Source organism: Abramis brama, assembly GCF_963993115.1.
Source record: "Abramis brama genome assembly, chromosome: 8".
Classification (NCBI taxonomy): Eukaryota; Metazoa; Chordata; class Actinopteri; order Cypriniformes; family Leuciscidae; genus Abramis; species Abramis brama.
Genome location: NC_139970.1, coordinates 42,156,155 through 42,175,944, shown reverse-complemented (window position 1 = coordinate 42,175,944; position 19,790 = coordinate 42,156,155). Strand labels below are relative to the sequence as shown.

Genomic DNA, 19,790 nt, shown 5'->3' with positions numbered 1-19,790 from the left:
TATTTAATTATCAAGTGTCCTGGAATATAGGAACACAAACGTTTTGGGGGGTTTATTATCGTTTTGTTTCGCTGTCTGAGGCGGAACCTTGTATCGTCCGTTCATTTACTCACCCGGAACAATAACAGACGGAAACCAGCAGAGATGGCGCGAGCGGCGAAGGTAATTTAGTCATTCTTGGTCTTCATAATCAAAAGCTTGTTTTATTATTAATAAATAATGACTTAACTTTTCTGAGACACATAGTACATAAGACAGATTCACCATCTGGTTTGTATTTATGTCCGTATTCACACAGAACAGAACATTTCACACACTTAAGTTACTCCTAAAATGTACAAGTGTCATATTTAAGTTATTATCTGCAGATTTATGTATCGTTTAATATTCAAATTTATATCAGATGGGTAAATTAAAATTGATAGGATTTATATTTTGAATATTACGAATGCTATAATAGATGTATTATGTGGATTGCTCATTTGCTCATTGGAATATTTAATGAAAATGTTTCTGTTTATATTGAGATCTCGAGTAAAATCTTAAATGCTATTGTTTTAGTATCTTTTGTTTAACATTTGAACAAAGCTTGAGACATTTTCTGAACCTCTACAAGAGACACGTGTGAGCTTTTTCTCAGGAGAAATATTAATATGAGACATGTCTCATTTAATCTCATAGTATTAAAAAGATAATTGTCATAATTTTCTCAATTACATGTTGTTACAAACCATATTAACATATTTACTCTCTCTCTCTCTCTCTCTCTCTCTCTCTCTCTCTCTGAAAAAGTGAAGAATAATTCTATGAAAGCTTAATAACTTTTTTACAACAAAAATGAACCATCACTGAACTCACTTAAGCTGGACTGTGACACTTTTTCTTCTAGAAACAAACTTTGTCTCTCTGTAAAGCTGCTTTGAAACAATCTGTATTGTAAAAAGCGCTATATAAATGACGGTGACTTGACTTGAAAGCTTGTTTCCACCACAGAATAAAAAGATAAGATAACTGGGACTTTTTATCTCACAATTCTGAGAAAAAATCAGAATTGTGAGAGATAAACTCGGAACTGAGAGTCAGAATTGTAAGTTGAAAAGTTGCGATTGCATTTTTTAATTGCAAGATATATTATATCCCACAATTCTGACTTCTTTTCTCACAATTCCAAGTTTATATCTCACTATTCTGAAAAGGTTGGAATTGCGAGAAATAAATTTACAGTTGTGAGATATAAACTTGCAATTAGGAGAAAAAATTCACAATTGTGAGATAAAATCTTGCAGTAATATTTATACATTGCTTTTTTATTCCGTTGCGGAAACAAGCTTCCATAAAATTACGAGGTGAACTATTCTTTTTCTGCACGTACCCTCATCTGTGTTTGTCTTTTGTTCTCTTTCTGTAGTCAGCGTTGGTGCTGTGCATGGACGTGGGTTTCTCCATGAGCAACTCTGAGCCGGGTCATGAACCGCCCTTTGAACAAGCCAAAAAAGTAATCCAGAAGTTCGTCCAGCGCCAGGTTTGTACTCAATGTTCTCAATTTATTTATAATATGTGACCCTGGACCACAAAACAAGTCACAAGGGTGCATTTTTTGAAATTGAGATTTATACATCATCTGAAATCTGAATAAATAAGCTTTCAATTGATGTATGGATAGGACAATATTTGGTCGAGATACAACTATTGTAAATCTGGAATCTGAGAGTGCAAAAAAATCTAAACTTTGAGAAAATCGCCATTAAAGTTGTTCATTTATGTTCTTTGCTGCATCCACTCACAAAAATATATATTTTTTATATTTACGGTAGGAAATTTACAAAATATCTTAATGGAACATGATCTTTACTTAATATCCTAATGATTTTTGACATAAAAGAAAAATCTATAATTTTGACCCATACAATGTATTGTTGGCTATTGCCACAAATATACCCGTGCGACTCGAGACTGGTTTTGTGGTCCAGGGTCACATATGTGCTATTAAACAGGACGTAAATAAAGCTGTTTTTCTACATTTCAGGTGTTTGCTGAGAATAAAGACGAGGTGGCTCTGGTGCTGTTTGGTACCGATGGCACTAAAAACCCTCTGGCCAAAGACGGGCAGTATGAGAACATCACGGTTCACCGTCACCTCATGATGCCTGACTTTGAGCTGCTCCAAGAGATTGAGAGTGAACTTCAACCTGGTGGTCAGCAAGCAGACTGTATCCTTCATGTTACCGTTACCATATAATCGTTGATAAGATAAGACAACACCAGACTTTATAGCTCTTGTGAGACAATGTGTATTGTAAAATATATGAAACCAAATTAATACCAGATAGAAAACAAATAATTTTGTAATTGAGGATTTCCAAACTGTTGTTCGTGAGGGAACTGCAGTGGGGTTGTGAGTTAATAAAAAACGAATAATTATTTAAATTATTTCCCACATCGGGAATCATAAACAATTTCTTTATATTATAAATTAAATATGCTATTTACAGGATATGTATGTATGTGTGTGTATATATATATATATAAAATAAAATAAACTATATTATAAAATATGCTTTATTATTTAGTATACACATGTATAAATATATTTTCTAATTATATGAATAAAATATATACATACACAACTATTTTTATATGTAAATTAATTAATTTAATTCAATTTAAGTATTTTTTAATAAAAAATAGATATATTTAGAAAATAATTTTATTATCTAATTGAGGGTTTCCAAATTGGTTCATGAGGGAACTGCTAATAATTTTATATATATATATATATATATATATATATATATATATACATTTTATATGTACATAAATAAATACAAATTATTTTATTTATTTATTTTTTAATAAAAATCAAATAATATAAAAGAAATTAAAAGGTGTTTATCAGGGGGTTGTGATTGATAAAATACTAATAAATTAATTAAAGCATAAAAATATTACATTGAAATAAATAAATAATTTAAAAATAAAAATGATCACAATAAAAGGTTAATTTTTATTTTGTTTATTTTATAAGAAATATTTTATTTGTTTACCTTCATGTCAAGAGACCATTAACCCACATCAGAGAATAGTAAACAATTTCTTTATATTATAAAATATATTTTATTATTTAGGATACAAATGTATAAATAATACAATATATTTTATAATTATATAAATACATTAAAATGAATAAAAATAGTTATTATATTAAAATAACTATATAGGACATTTTTATTTAATTGTTTTTTAATTTTAAATGAAATAATATAAAATAATAATTTTATTTTCTAATTATTTGTTTATTTTATAAGAAATATTTTGTTTGTTTACCTGCATGTCTTGTGACCATTAACCCACATCATGTATTCATATATTTCATGGGGACTAGTAAACATTTTACATCAAAGTGGTTCTAACTTAATAATATTGTTTGTATTCATGTTAATGTTACTATGTAAAGTCCTTGACTTGTTTGTCAGGGCTTGATGCTCTTGTGGTTTGCATGGACCTTCTGCAGAATGAAACCATGTGAGATTTTTGTGTCGCACATTTTCTGTTTTTCTTTTTAAATGCAATTGAGGGTTTTTTTTACTGCTGCATTCACACTTTTTTAATTTTTTTTTTTTTTTTTAGGGGGAAGAAAACTGATCGTCTGAACATCGTCCTGTTGACGGATCTGAACATACAGACCTCGGCAGATCAGCTGGACGTTATCATCCAGAACTTGAAGAAAGCTGGCATCACCATGCAGTTCTTGTAAGAAACATGCACTGATAACTGATAATAATAATAATAATAATAAAAGGGCTACACAATAATGTATATATAGTTTAAAGTATTTTTTTATTTTTTATTTCGATTCGACTCACTGAATATAGATTTAATACAAATCCTATATTTATAAAAAAAGAACAGTGAACATAAGTTTACAAGTGGTTAATTAATAAAAACAAAATTAAGAACTCTTAAACTCTTTATTTTAGGTACACTTGGGTACATTAAAACAGAACCCAACTCTATATTTCAGATGCATACAATGAATAGATTTTGATGCAAGATGAAAAATGTATGCTTAAAACAGATGCCGAATGCCTTGATCAAACAGGATCAGGTTATTTTATGTTTAAGAGAAAACAAACATCAAATCTCACAGCATTAGCTGTAACATTCACATACAAGCCTATGAACAGTGGAGGAAAAACTGGATTTTGGGTGATGGATAAATAAATATGGAAACAAATCGATTCGTGGCCTTTGAGGATTGATTTTGAATCGAAAAACGATTAATCGAAAAATCGATGTTGCCCAGCCCTAATATGCAGTTTGTTTGGTTTGTTCAGTTTGCCGTTCCCTGTGGATGATGAGGAGGACAGAGGGAATGGTGACGGGGACGGACCGGGACCGTCAGCGGCTCCTCCCCGTCCTGGAAAAGGCTTGAACAAACAGCAGAAACAAGGACTGGAGATGGTCAGAAACATCATGTCCAGCCTAGAGGAGGACGGCCTGGAGGAGGTCTACACGTTTAGGTATAAATTCATATCTGCAAGTGGAAAATTTTGATTGTGCACAATTTCTTTATAGTATGAAATATTTTATATTTAGTATAAACAAGTAGAATAAAAATGTATAATTATTATTATTTTTTTCATATTTTAATTAAAAAAATTAAAAAAATTAAATTTAATAATAATAATATGAGATTATAAGATTTCTAGCAGAAGGCGTCAGGTTTTGATTTTTTATCTGTTGATATTTGATAGAATCCACAATGCCATGTATCTGAATAAGAAGTCCAGGACCTCCAGCAGAAAAATATGCCCACAACATATAAGATCCAATGGTATATTAAATTGTACACATGGGGTACTTATTATCCTTGTGTGCACCAAACCCATCTAGCGTGTTTGCTGCCAAAAAGCTCTTTTTTTAGTTTCATCTGACCACAGAACCCTGTGCCGTTTGAAGATCCAGTCGTGTCTGACAGCTGAATATGCTGGAGTTTGTTTTTGGAGGAGCGAGGAGCATTTTTCTTGAAACCCTCCCAAACAACATGTGGTGATAGAGGGGTTGTTTGATTTTTTTTTAATAGGCTTTCTGACCCCAAGACTCAACTAATCTCTGCAATTCTCCATCTGTGATCCTTGGAGTTTTTGGCCACTCAAACTTTCCTCCTCACCGTCCATTAAGACAATATAGACACACGTCCTCTTCCAGGCAGATTCGTAACATCTTTAGTTGATTGGAACTTCTTAATTATTGCCCTGATGGTCAAAATGGGGATTTTCAATTCTTTAGCTATTTTCTTGCATCCACTTTCTATTTTGTGATGCTCAACAATCTTTTGATGCACATCAGAACTATATTCTTTGGTTTTACTCATTGTGATGGATGATTAAGGGAATTTGGCCTTTGTGCTTCCTCATATTTAAACTCCTGTGAAACAATAAGTCATAGCTGGACAATTTCATGTTCCTAGTCACCCTGGTGTGCTAAAAAGGTAAATATTAATGGGAATATACTTCAGAGATATTTTATTCATAAAAAATTCTAGGGGTATGAATAATTGTGGCCAACGTGTTTTGGAGAAAAACATTTATTTTATAATGTGATTTTCCCCCCCCATTTCAATTCTTTTACTTCAATGAAAGGTTAGATTTTTGCCAATTTTTTGAATGAAAGATCAAAAGGATAAACGATGCAGATGTATTTTTTACAGCCATTTTTGATCATATTTACCAGGGGTATGATTAATTCTGGGCACGACTATATAAAAAAATATATATGTATAAAGAAATGTTTTACTAATATTTTTGCAAATTGGTTTAAAGTTTTTTTTATAATTTTAAATATTAAAATGTATAATCAAATATATTTTATAATTATAAAAATAATTTAAGCTAAAAAATATTTGTTATATTTAAATAAATTAAATAATATACAATAAATAATATATTAAATATATATATATATATATATATATACATACAGGTGTGTGTATATATATATATATTATTATTTTTTTTTTTTTTTTATGTATAAAAAAAAATATTTTACATATATTTGTGCAAATTTTAAAAAAATAATTATAGGTTTTTAATAATTATAATTTTACTTCTTAATTTAAAGGCTTAGTCTACTCAGAAATGAAAATAAAGTCATTATTTACTCATCCTCATTTCATTCCAACACTGCATTAGTAGCAGTTCGAATGTCTGAGGACGCTGCATCAATCAGTCATTCAAAAACACACAAACACTCACGGGTACGCACATCAAGCGAGGCACTTAAGCCCACATCACGACTCCAGGGGCCGCAGGAAGTGAACTGTAAAGTATTATTCAGAGCGACTTATAAAAAGAGCTTTGATTTTCTTAGGTGAGCCATTTAACTGTCAGGAATCAGAATGACTAAAAGCCTGATATTTCCGAAATTCATGGACATGTCAGGAAATAAATTTTAATAGTGTGATTTACAGGCTTTCCAGATAAATCCTCATCAACGACATACTGATTTTTGTGAGTAAAACTAGCCTGCAAATCAATGTCAATCAGTCCATGGGGTCTCATTTAATGCTCACCAAGGTTGCATTTATATAATAAAAATACAGTAATATTGTGAAATATTATTACAATTTAAAATAACTGTTTTCTATTAGAATATGTTTTAAAATATAATTTATTCCTGTGATGGCAAGGCTGAATTTTCAACATAATTTCTCCATTGTCACGTATTATTTGAGTTGCATTTCTAATCTGATAATAATCGTTTAAATCTATTAACTTAAACGATTAGTACCTGATATACAGTTCAAATTGGAAAAAATTATCCAGTAAGCCTAGAAAAGTGTTCATTTGTCAGAAAGTGATTGTGTTGTCGGCACTGATAGCCTCATGGGCAGCGTGCCGACATATAGCGTCGTTGCGCTTCAGGTGACACGAGTTCGAACGGCTCATGGACCTTTCCCGATCCCGTCCCTCGTCTCTCTCCCACCTCGCTTCCTGTCCACTCGATACTATCCTATCACAATAAAGGCAAAAATCACAAAAAAATAAATAAAAATCTTTAAAAAGATAGTGATTGTGTTGATGTTTTCTGCAGTGATGCTCTGGAGAAGCTGTCCATCTTCAAGCGTATCGACAGGAGGCCGATGGCTTGGCCGTGTCAGATGACCATCGGCAGCTCGCTGACCATCCGCATCGTTGGATACAAAGCTGTGAGTTCCTGTTCAAAGCGTCCCTCAGAATACAATCCGATCTAATCCGGTCTAAAGGGGCTTTCACACCGGATGGTTCTAGGAACTAGCCACCAGGATAATGGTTTAGCTCCCCTAAAAGCTAAAAACCTTTTCCTGGTTGCATTCGTATGGGGTTAGAATTGTTGTATTATTCCAAATAAATAGATTAAGATCCACAAATAAATGTAAAGAGTTTCACAAAAAGTTATAAAATTCACAAATAAATAAAATGAGATTTGCAAATTAAAAAATATTTACAAATGTTTTATTATTTTACAAACACAACTCTGCCTGCTACGAACGTGCTACGATTGGCCAGCTCAGTGTGGCCGTTATCTGATTGGCTTGAGTAAACGGTGGGTGGAGTCCACTTATTTACTTGCCTGACGGCTCATGCTACCGCTAACACATTGTACCGTCAACACAACACAACAAAATTATATATTTTTTGGATATATTTCTATGGAGTGTGAAATTCACTAGCTTTTCCCTTACACTTGTGAGTTTTGCAAAGGACTTTTACGGGCTTTTCCCAAATCACTGAAGTGTCCTCGACGTGCGGGTTAGTGGTAGCATTATCCATCAGGCAAGTGTTATTTAAATAAACTCCTGATGTACTTACAAACTTTCCAATGCCTCGTTTTATGAGTACAGAATCTATTTGTACGACTGTAGAAGTTTGGTACCATTCTGGGCATTATTAGTGCGGTAATTTATGAGATACAGCCTTGGATCCATTAGCGCCTGCACTAAGCCATTCGGCTGATATCTCTAAATAAGCTCTAACTTTAATAATGTTCGACCAAGGGGGGAAAAAGCTTCTTGGGGGGTGTTTGGCTCGAGGTCATGGTGCAAAGGACCCTATGTTGAAATTACTCCGAACCATCCCTTTAATATTGTGTTCGGTGGCCGTCAGGTGACGGAGGAGAAGGTGAAGAAGTCCTGGGCCGTGGTGGACGCTCAGAGTCACCAGCGGGAGGACGTCAAGAGGGAATCGGTTTACTGCCTAAACGACGATGATGAAACCGAAGTAAAGAAGGATGACACTATCCAAGGTGCAGAACAAAGATTGAAAATGTTGCATTCACTCACTGTCATTTTTGCAGTTCACGTTGTCTTTCATTACAAAATCAGATTTGGGACACAGTTTTGTGAACATAGGTTGTTTACCTGTTGAAATGGGGTTTAAAAAGACAAATAATTAGTATTTCCCCTGTCAGATGAGAACAAAATTGGAACTGAATTTAGACATTGAAATGTTTTAGAATGATTTCTGAAGGATCATGTGATAAAAAAAATCATCTTTGCATCACAGGAATAAATTACATTTTAAAATCTATTCACATGGAAAACAATTCATTTAAACTTTAATAATATTTCACCATTTTTACTGTATTTTTCATTAAATAAATGCAGCCTTGGTGAGAATAAGAGACTTCTTTCAAAAACATAACAAATCTTACTAACCTCAATCTTTAAGTAATGTTTCAGAATTTAATAATTTTACAACGTTAACACTAATTTTCCTGTTTATTGCTTTGAAGCTGCTTTGACACAGTCTGTATTGTAATAAAGCACTATATAAATATAAATGTGACTTGAAATATTTTTAAATAAGCACTTTCTGTTTCCTATAGGTTTCCGTTATGGAAGTGACATTGTTCCGTTTTCAAAGGTGGACGAGGACCAGATGAAATATAAGCATGATGGGAAGTGTTTTGCTGTGCTTGGCTTCACGAAGCAGGAGGCGGTAAGATGCTGTCCAGCAGATGGCGCTCTTTTCAAACGAGTTTTACAAATTGCACTTTCTATAGTGACTGTAAGTTCTTGTTGTGCTCAGCTCTAAAATAGTGCAATATTCATAAAATAGCTTTGCTGCAACTTGAAATCAGTGTAAGAACCCTGACAGGACATAATAGATAGTTACTGATTACAAATTGTTTATTTGTGGCGGTCCGGCCAGTACGACGATTATGTAAGCACATTCTCAAAAATCTAATAATTTTACTGAAAATGTTTGGTATTTGTGTAAATGTAAACACTTTGAACTGCACTGATGTGCCTTGCCTTGTGTGTTCGCTTTATAATGTACAATGTTGTTTGTTTGATGCAGATTCGTCGTCATCAGTTTATGGGAAGCCAAGTTGTCAAAGTTTTTGCTCCCAGAGATGATGAGGTGAGTTTTACAAAGCTTTTGTGTTCACTGTGATATTATTTGCTTAATTTGAATAATTTGTTTAGTAATTGTCAGTAACTGTGATGTTTGAATGCATACGGTGGTGGTGACAAAAAGTTTGAGGAATATAAAATAACATATAAAATAACTTGTATTTCAACCTGGAAATTAACAAAGTTTTGCGGTTTTGAAAAAAGAAAAAGAATGTAAAATTAAGAAAGAGTGTCAGATAATTCTGATTAATTCTGAATAAGTGATTAATCAAAAGTGACATTCTCATGTTCATGTTAATTTTTCACTCAAATTATTATGCTGATAATATATTTTGCACATAAAAGTTTGGGGTTGTTATGATTTTTTTTATGTTTTTGAAAAGTCACCAAGGCTGCATTTATTTAATCAAAAATAGCAGTAATATTGTGAGATATTATTCATTTTATTATCATTTTATTCATTTAAAAGAACTGTTTTCTATTTGAATATATATATATATATATATATATATATATATATATATATATATATATATATATATATATATTAAAATGTAATTTATTCTAGTGCTAGAAAAAAACTGTACTTTCAGTAGCCATTGCATTTATTATTATTATCAGTGTTGAAAACAGTTGTGCTGTTTAATATTTTATATGGGAAACCATAATGCTTTATTTCAGGATTCTTTGATCAATAGAAAGTTCATAAGAACTGTTTATTTGAAATAGAAATCTTTTGCAACATTATAAACTGTCACTTTTGATCAATTTAATGCATCCTTGCTGAATAAAATTAATAATTTATATACAGTAAAGGAACAGTAATACTTAAAGCCTTTATGTATAATGCATTATAAAGATATTCATAATGTGCATTATAATGCATTATATCTATTCATAAATAATTGTAACCAAAGTTAAAATGCATTATAATATTCACAGGTTCCTTGTTACATCTGAAAGTGTTTGTTGTGTTTTAAAGCATTATACTTTCTAAAGGTGTATTATAACTGTGGTTACAATTATTTATGAGACATCACAATGCATTATGCATAATTAATGCATTAAAAATACTTTGGGAATTTGGGAACTTAATGCATTATATGTAAAGGCTTTAAGTAAAGTGTTACCAAAATAAAAAACAAATTGAACTGAACTTTTGAATGATTGTGTAAATAAAAGCAGCATAGAAGCATTGTAAGTGTGTTTTGTGAGAGTGTTTTATTGTGTGTGTGCAGCATGCGGCAGTGGCTCTGTCCGCTCTGATTCATGCCCTTGACGGTCTAAAGATGGCAGCGATTGTGCGTTATGCTTACGATCGCCGCAGCAATCCTCAAGTGGGCGCCGCCTTTCCCTGCATCAAGGAGAAATATGAAGTATGTGTATCATATTGAGCAGAAAACACTTTAAATGTTTAATCTTCAGTATGTTGCACACCAGAGTCACTCCTCATGTCTCCCGTCCTCAGTGTCTGCTGTACGTCCAGCTGCCCTTTATGGAGGATCTCCGACATTTCTCCTTCCCAACGTTGGAAACCAACAAGAAGTTCGTGCCCTCAGGTGGGACCTCACATCACAAGAGCCAAATAAACACAGAGTTAGATTCTGAGGCACTTGTGACCCTTGGTTAACAAAACCAGTCTCGAGTCGCACGGGTATATTTGTGGCAATAGCCAACAATACATTGTACGGCTCAAAATTATTGATTTTTCTTTTATGCCAAAAATCATTAGGATATTAAGTAAAGATCATGTTCCATTAAGACATTTTGTAAATTTCCTACCGTAAATGTATAAAACATTTATTTTTGTGAGTGAATGCAGCACAATCGTGAACATAAATGAACAATTTTAAAGGAGATTTTCTCAATGTTTGAAAATCTGAGGGATTCCAGATTTTCAATAGTTGTATCTCGACCAAATATTGTCCTAATCATAACAAACCATACATCAATGGAAAGCTTATTTATTCAGTGTTCAGATGATGTATACATCTCAATAAAAAAAAAAAGACCATTGTGACTGGTTTTGTGGGCTAGAGTCACATATAGACTAAAGGAGATGCATACTGACGTTCTTGTCTCTGTGTGAATGTCTCAGAGTCTCAGCTGTCAGCCGTGGACTCGCTGATCGACTCCATGATGCTGGTGGAAGAGGACGAGGATGGAGAGAGTTTGGACATCTTTAAAGTCAACCACATACCAAACCCACAGTTCCAGAGACTTTTCCAGGCATGATGGGAATGGGATGGGCAGCCTGACAATATCCGATACTCTCATAGTAGTCAAATAGATTCAGAACGTTTAATGTAAGAAGTAAAAGTACGAAGTAAACATCCAGCTAAAAACTCAAGGCATGTGTTTCACACTAACTCGAGGAAGAATAATATTTAAGCATTTTCATTTATATGCATCAATTTAACAATACAGTCAAAAACAAGCATGGTTATCTATACATTTTAAACATATTTTTTGTAACACTTTCAGGTTCAGTTTGTTAACATTAGTTAATTTACAGTAACTCACAATAGGAAAGAAAAAAATATTGCAACTTTCATGCCTATATATATATATACACAGTAAGTTTGGGGGCTCTTATTCTCACCAAGGCTGCATTTAATTGATCAAAAATATAGTAAAAACACTAATTTTATGAAATATTATTATAATTCAAAATTTCTTTTTGAAAAATTTTGAATATATGTTAAAACATTATTTATTCCTGTGAAAGCAGGAATTCTGTCAAAGCTGAATTTTCAGCATCATTACTGCAGTCTCAGTGTCACATGATCCTTCAGAAATCATTCTAATATGATGATTTGCTGCTCAAGAAACATTTCTGATTATTATCAATGTTAAAAAAAAGTTGTGCTGCTTTTTCCAGGATTCTTTGATAAATAGAAAGTTCACAAAAACAGCATTTAGTTGAAATAGAAAATCATTTTGATCAAGGCAAGGCAAGTTTATTTATATAGCACATTTCATACACTATGGCAATTCAAAGTGCTTTGCATAGAAAACAAGCACAAAATAAAAGCAGTTATAAAAGGAATGAATTCGAGTAAAATGAAATAAAGTAGTAAAAAGATGATGCATAGAATAAACTCATCTAGCAAAACACCGGTGTATCATATTTTGCATCTTTCAATTTCCCCAATTTAGTGGTTTATGTTTCTCTCTTACCCAATTCTCAGTGCAATTTGAGTTCAGTTTAGACTCAAAAGGAAGAATACAGTGCAATCAGTCAGACGTACAGTGGATGCTCTGAGATTTTACAATGATCAATTCAATGCATCCTTGCTGAATAAAAGCATTCGTTTCTTTCAATATGAAAACACACACACACACACACACTGTACCCTAGTGTTTATTCCCCCTCACATCTCCTCTCTTTGTCCTCCAGTAATACACTGATTCAGGTGTGTGACATTGGCTGTGAAATCCATGCTGTCTCAGGTCGTGTCTCTGCAGTGGGTCTCATTGATCTTCTCTTGGCTCGTGTCCTCAGTGTTTGCATCACCGCGGTGTGAATCCTGATGGACCCCTGCCGTCCATCGAGCCCTGGCTGAAAACGGCCCTCGAGCGACCCCAGGCCGTGGCCACACGCTGCCAGGCTCCTCTGCAGGACGTCAAGACCAAGTTCCCCATGAAAGTGGTGCTGAAAAAGAAAGAGCAGAAGACAAGCGCTGACGTGTTCGGCATCAGGTGAGAATGGATCAAATCAACACTGGAGCTGCGCTTCAAATCAATGAGAAGTGCTATGACTTCCAGCAGGGGCGGTTTAATGGGATCTGTGTATTGTGGTAGACATATTTGCACTGCTATCAATGGACGTTTTTCATTATTTAAGTGGAATAGCAATGAAGAAACATACAGTTATGCAAACCGATGGGGGAGGGATTTATTTTGCGATTGACCAATTGGAATGAAGCATTCTGGAGGACTGTAATAAAACTCACAAAAAGTGTGTATACATACTTTTAAGGTTGATCTTTCTGGCATTTGTACTGTTTATAATATGAAATCAGGGCAGAAAGTGTTTGTTTTAGTTGGTGATGTTGATCTGTGCGTTGATTGTGTCTTCTTCAGTGCTGATGAGCCGGATGTGAAGAAAGCCAAAGTGGATGAAGAGATAGAGTTTAACTTTGCTGAGATTGCGCAGGGCAACGTCACATCGGTGAGACAAAACCTGTTCAATAATGTAGATTTTATAAGTTTATGTTTTACACTACAGTTCAAAAGTCAGGTCTCTTACTAAACACATACTTTTATTCAGCAGTGATGCATTAAATTGATCAAAAGTAACAGTAAAGGCGTTTATAAATGCTGTTCTTTTTGGGCTTTCTATTCATCAAATAATCCTGAATAAAATGTATTACGGTGTCTGCAAAAAATATGAAGCAGCACAACTGTTTTCAACACTGATAATAATCATAAATGTGTCTTGAGCAGTAAATCAGCATATTAGACTGGAGTAATGATGCTGAAAATTCAGCTTTGATCACAGAAATAAATTACATTTTACTATATATTCACATAGAAAACAGTTATTTTAAATTGTAATAATATTTCATAATATTACTGTTCAAATAAATCAAATAAATGCAGCCTTAGTGAGCAGAAGAGACTTCTTTCAAAAACCTTTTAAAAAACATATATATTAATATATTACATTGAATTATATATTTAAATTAGTGCTGTCAAATCACATCTAAACATAAAAGTTATATATTATACATTTACAATATTATATTTGCAAATATTATATATTTACAAACTTTTATATTAGATGTGAATAATCGATTTAACTACACTAATTTAAATATTTTTTATATATTTATTTTTTAATGCTTTCCCTTTGATTTATAAAACCTCTCACTGTCTTAAAGTTAATATGAAAGGCCTTTCACAGCCCATTTTGTATGAAACATGACGCATTTCAGAGTGAAAATTATGCAGGGAAGAATTAGATTTTTCCATTGCCTGTCAGCAGGAAAGCAGTTTCAGAGACTAAGAGAGTTATTTACAGTAACATAAGCACTAATAAGACCAGAAACATGTATTCATATTTACTCTAATACTGTAATATGAATTATGGCTCTCTCTTTCAGGTCGGCAGCGTCAATCCGTCGAGAGATTTCTGCACGCTGATTAGACAGAAGACCGTTTCTTTCGATCAGGGTGAGATTTGATTGTTCGGTTGGTTTTTTTTTTTTTTTTTTTTTTTTCAGCTCTCACTCCTACGATGAGCGACGTAACCTTACAAAAAGTGTCAGCTATTATGCATACCATATTGTAAATGCAGTAGTGGCGCTTCAGGCATGTCTGCAAGGTTGCAAGTCGTCTCTAAAGCAGTGAATAGTCGCTCAGTGTGATGTAAGCTTTAATTGATTTGACGGACGCTGTTATTGAGCGGTGTTGTTTCTGAATGTTAGCCGTAGGTTCTCTTGTTAGTGCATTCGCTTTGATAATCATTGTTTTGTAACCTTGACAGCGTGCCAGCAGCTGACCAACAGGATTGAGCAGTTGCTGGGCAACAGGAGCCCTGAGTACTACACCAAGAGCATCACATGTATCCAGGCTTTCAGGGATCAGTCTGTATCGGTGAGCTCTCAATTAAACCTCCGCATCCAATCAGGGATCATCACTTAAGGATCAGTCGGTGGGTTTTTTCGGGTACTAGGAAAAAGACACTGTTGGGATTCATGTCAGAGGATCTGAGCTCAGCTGGCGTCTGAGGCTCCGTTCTAGCGCTGCACGATATTGAAGAAAAGTGCGATATGCGATAACTCATTAAATAATGCGATACGATAATGCTTAAAGTGTGTCAAATAAACTTAAATTAGCTTTCAAATATATTTAAAATGATATAACCTACATACGTGTTTCACATTCTTTTTGTGAGAAGAAAACAACCAAGTGAACGTCAGTGTTTTACTGTAGCGTAAGAAGTGTTATTTTAACATCAGTGTAAACCACGGGGTTCAGGTTATCCTACATTAGGGTTATTTAACAACAGAAACTTGTTCAGCCAAGAGCAGGGAGTGATTTTCTCTCTGTCTTTAGTTCATGACCCCAGTTATTGCAAGCCGTTGTGATATGCATATTGCGATATATACATTTGCAATATTTCGATAGTTTTGATATATTGTCCAGCCCTACTCTATTCCAATACCTAGTGAACTGCCTACCTAGACTGGATTTTAAGGCATTATAAGTGCATTTCTGGTTTTCAGGGTTCATACAAGGTGCTTAAAGTGCTTGAATTTGACTCTTTTGAAATTTAAATCGTGGAAAAACGTTGAAATCAGCCCTATTTATTAAAAGGTACTTGAAAAGTGCTTGAATTATTGAAAGAAAATATGTGTAATTATATCGATAAAACTATGTTTTCACACAAAATTAATGCTACAGCCCGTCTGATATAGATATAGAGCCATTTCGCATGGCTATGAGCGTGATATTGCTCATATGAATATCCAAGTATATGATACAGCTTTCATTCTTCAGTTCAATCATATATTCATGAGAAAAAAATCAGTTTGAAGAAGGAAAGCGATATCTTTGTCATAGTATCCTTTTACCACTGTTACCAGAGTACCAGATCTGCACTTTATTTGTACCATTCTGTTTTATTTATCCATTTTCCTTTTTTAGAATTTGAAAGATAATAAAGATATTGGTTAACAAGTGAGATCTCTGATTGTAGTCTTTCAAAACCAAAAAATTAGTGCTTGAAAAGTCCTTGAAAGTCTTGGAATTTAATTTTACAGTATCCGTATGAACCCTGGATTGTGGATGATTTCTAAGGATGTCTCACATTTACAAAGCCATAATGATTTAAGGAAAGAAAACCAAGAGTGTGAACAAGTCAAGAGAATTTGAGTCAAGACTTACTTGTATTGAACAATGACTGTTTTACCCAACTTTTTGCATTTGATATGTGCTGTATATTTAATGCTCATTAGAGTGTTGTGTCATTAGCGACATGTCAACATCAGACTCTTTCGTGGTAGTTCCCTGTGCACTTTGTGTAAACAAACTATAGCATCCAAAGTACTCACACATCAGGTTCTGTGATGTTTCATAGAGACGTCAGTAACGGTATTTGTATCAGTGAAACTGGCCTTCATTCATAAAAAGATGCTATTAAACATATTTGAAATGTTGATTCTACATTAATTAGCAACTTTACATTAAGGTGTGATTAATTACAGGAAAATGTGATTAATTAGTTCTTTTTTTAATCGATTTAACAGCAATAATACATAAATATATATATATATATATATATATACACACACACACACACGCACACAGTACTAAATATATATTGCTTTATTTCAAATGAATGCACACAATTCTATGTTTTTTTGTTTAGTTTTAGTTAACAATAGCCCTGGTTTTTACTATTCTGCTTCTGTTAAGGCTTGAAGTACAATTTCTTTTTTTATTGAAAATGTTAGACCCTGTTTACACCTGACCACCGGAGACAGATGGTAATAGCTGGTGTAAACAGGGCCTGTGTGTGGCATCATTTACATTTCTTGATATCAGTTTTCAGTGTTTATGACATCAAGTATGAGTACACGAGCTCAGAGCATCATTGCATGTGCTTACACATGTCTGACCAGAATCTCCCAATGACATTTACTCCATCAGAGCGGAAACGCAGAGCTGTTCAACACTTACATGCAGTCCCTGAAGAGGAGAGTTCCTGACAGGAATCTGCAGGAATTCTGGGATCTGCTTAGACAAGGTAAAGAACAGGCCTTCTGCTCATGTTGAGCTGAAGTCATCATGCCTTCAACATGTGCTTGTGTTTTCAGATGCTCTGACGCTCATAAGCAAAGATGAAGTGGACGGAAGCACCGTCTCCAAACAAGACGCCAGCCAGGTACTCACAACTCGCCGAATAAAGGGGGCGGGGCCTGGTTGAGTTAGTTAGTAGTGTGTTAAAACTGGCGGTTATGGTAAGAGGCGGGACATTTCCCAAACACGCTCGAAGCGCTCGACCAATCACAACACACTGATCCAGCCGACCAATCAGAGCACTGTGTGCTTTTCAGAAGGCGGGGCTTAATAGAGACAGGAACTAAACAAGGTGTGTTTCTTTCTAGCTAGTCACGACTGTTTCCCGAAACCATATTGTCGCAAATTGGTCGTTCAACCACGTTGGTTAATGATGTCAAGCAGGTTGTGGAGTAATTACTTTTAATGAATCTGTTTGAGATCGAATTAATGCCATTTTTTTTGCTATAAATTACAGACATGTCATCTGAGGACCATCTCTTTTTCTTAGTTATTTTTCTTTATTTCCAGATTCAATCATAGACTCGTTCTTGCGTACCAGAGTACGTTTGCACATGCGCACTCTTCAGAAACGGTGCTTTAAATTAAATCTCTTAACAAACTCAAAGACATAAATGACATTTATGCATTCTAGATAAAAGATACAGATTGTACTAAATGTCAGCTTGCTTATTTTGCTCAAGATAAGGATTTATTGAGTTCAAATGTCATGCAAACTAGAAACTCTGCTTCTAACCACAGATCGAGAGCTGTCGTTCAAACACACAACTCTGTGATGCTGTTTGCGAATATTCGTTAGAACGATGGTTTCAGGAAACACCGACTGCTGATAATGACGGAACTGGCGACCATAGTTGGCTAACGATGCTTTCGGGAAACCCATCCCTAAGCGTTACTGACAGACTGGGAAGAGAGGAGCTGCAACAATGGAGAATATGAGGAAAATAATCAACATTCAAGCAGGAAAACCTGTTCTAGTAGAGCCCAGAAAACTTCAAAATCAAGACTTTAAAAAAGGGCATAATAGGTCCTCTTTAATATGCAGAGGTTGTTGGTAAAGTCTGTGTGTTATTGTGGTCGTTTAACTCTGTATTTGCTGGTTTAGTTCCTGGCGTTCGAGCAGAAGGAGGAAGCGCCGGCGGCTCCGGCTCAGGACGACACTGGAGATGTGGATGATCTGGTGAGTGTTGCATGGTTTTTGCTTGTTTTGATGACGACAAGCATATAAATTATGGTCTGAAAGTTAGAAAAATAAAACTTTATTATTATTGTTATGCTTTATTAGAGATTTCAGGCATTCACTTTTTCATGACATGCTAAGTTGTTGACTAATGTTTTTTTAATGCAGCTGGACATGATGTAAAACAGATGTCTCCAACACCGACGTCCACCAGCCTTCTGCAACTCTGCCATTTCTTGTGACACACAAATCCCTAAAAACAGTTCAAGTGCTTTAATTAATCGTGTTCTTTTGTACTAAATGCTTTTGTACATCATAAATGCTGTTTGGAACGATTATGTTGCTAGAGTTTGATTACCTGAATGTCTCACATATACTGCACAGTCTATGCTTGTCGGATTTTCTAAAGGAAAACATAAATGTCCATGTACTTTATACAGGCAGTGATGCTTCAAATAAAAGATTAAACAAAATAAAACTGATTCCACAATCCCTATTTGAGCAGCTGATCATGATGTCAATTATATATGCCTACATTTGTGGCCCTGGATCACAAAACCAGTCACAAGGGTCAATAAATAAGCTTTCCATTGATGTATGGTTTGTTAGGATAGGACAATATTTGGTCGAGATACAACTATTGTAAATCTGGAATCTGAGGGTGCAAAAAAATCGAAACATTGAGAAAAAATCCTTTAAAGTTGTTCATTTATGTTCACGATTGTGATGCATTCACTCACAAAAATAAATGTTTTATATATTTACAGTAGGAAATGTATAAAATATCTTCATGGAACATGATCTTTACTTAATATCCTAATGATTTTTGGCATAAAAGAAAAATCAATAATTTTGACCCATACAATGTATTGTTGGATATTGCCACAAATATACCCGTGCGACTCGTGACTGGTTTTGTGATCCAGGGTCACATTTAGCTTTATTATTTTTAGTGCATTTAATGTCACGCCAACTGATCTTTTCAAAGCAGTTCATTGAAATGAGTCAGGCTTTCCATCATTAATCAGCTGGGAGGACATTTATGATCCACACTCATAATCCCTCATTTTTAATGCCAGACTGTGAGGCTTTGATAAATCGTAGCGTCTCTTTCCGGGCTGATGATCTCAGTTTGCTTCTCTTCGCACCAACAGTTTGCCGAGAGCACGTAAGCGTCTCAATCCTCCCCCGGATCTCGGAAAACGCACACGCTGCAGTTTCACACGAGCATCTCCTGGGTCGAACAGCTCGAGCTCGAGGCTTCGTCTCAACCTGCTCAATACAACTGTGTTATGAAGAGACCAGAGGTGTAGTGGCGGAATACATGAGGCAGAAAGATGGTGCGGATCAATAGGAGCAGTGTTGAGGTGAACACCAGGTCACATTTCACCCAAAAGGCAGAAG

General features: G+C 34.4%; 1 protein-coding gene across 1 annotated transcript; it reads left to right on the top strand.

The window, feature by feature from the left end:
• Positions 1-117: 117 nt before the first annotated feature.
• On the top strand, positions 118-18,882 carry xrcc5 (X-ray repair complementing defective repair in Chinese hamster cells 5). The gene is made up of 21 exons (XM_084122389.1): positions 118-162; positions 1,409-1,522; positions 2,027-2,210; positions 3,474-3,522; positions 3,628-3,750; positions 4,335-4,520; positions 7,093-7,207; positions 8,145-8,283; positions 8,866-8,978; positions 9,342-9,404; positions 10,636-10,773; positions 10,866-10,956; positions 11,496-11,626; positions 12,903-13,099; positions 13,484-13,571; positions 14,506-14,575; positions 14,889-14,998; positions 17,057-17,153; positions 17,224-17,291; positions 18,312-18,386; positions 18,555-18,882. Exons 1-21 carry the CDS (start codon positions 145-147, stop codon positions 18,567-18,569), a joined length of 2,184 nt encoding a protein of 727 aa, XP_083978515.1. The 5' UTR covers positions 118-144; the 3' UTR covers positions 18,570-18,882.
• The last annotated feature ends 908 nt before the right edge of the window (positions 18,883-19,790 follow it).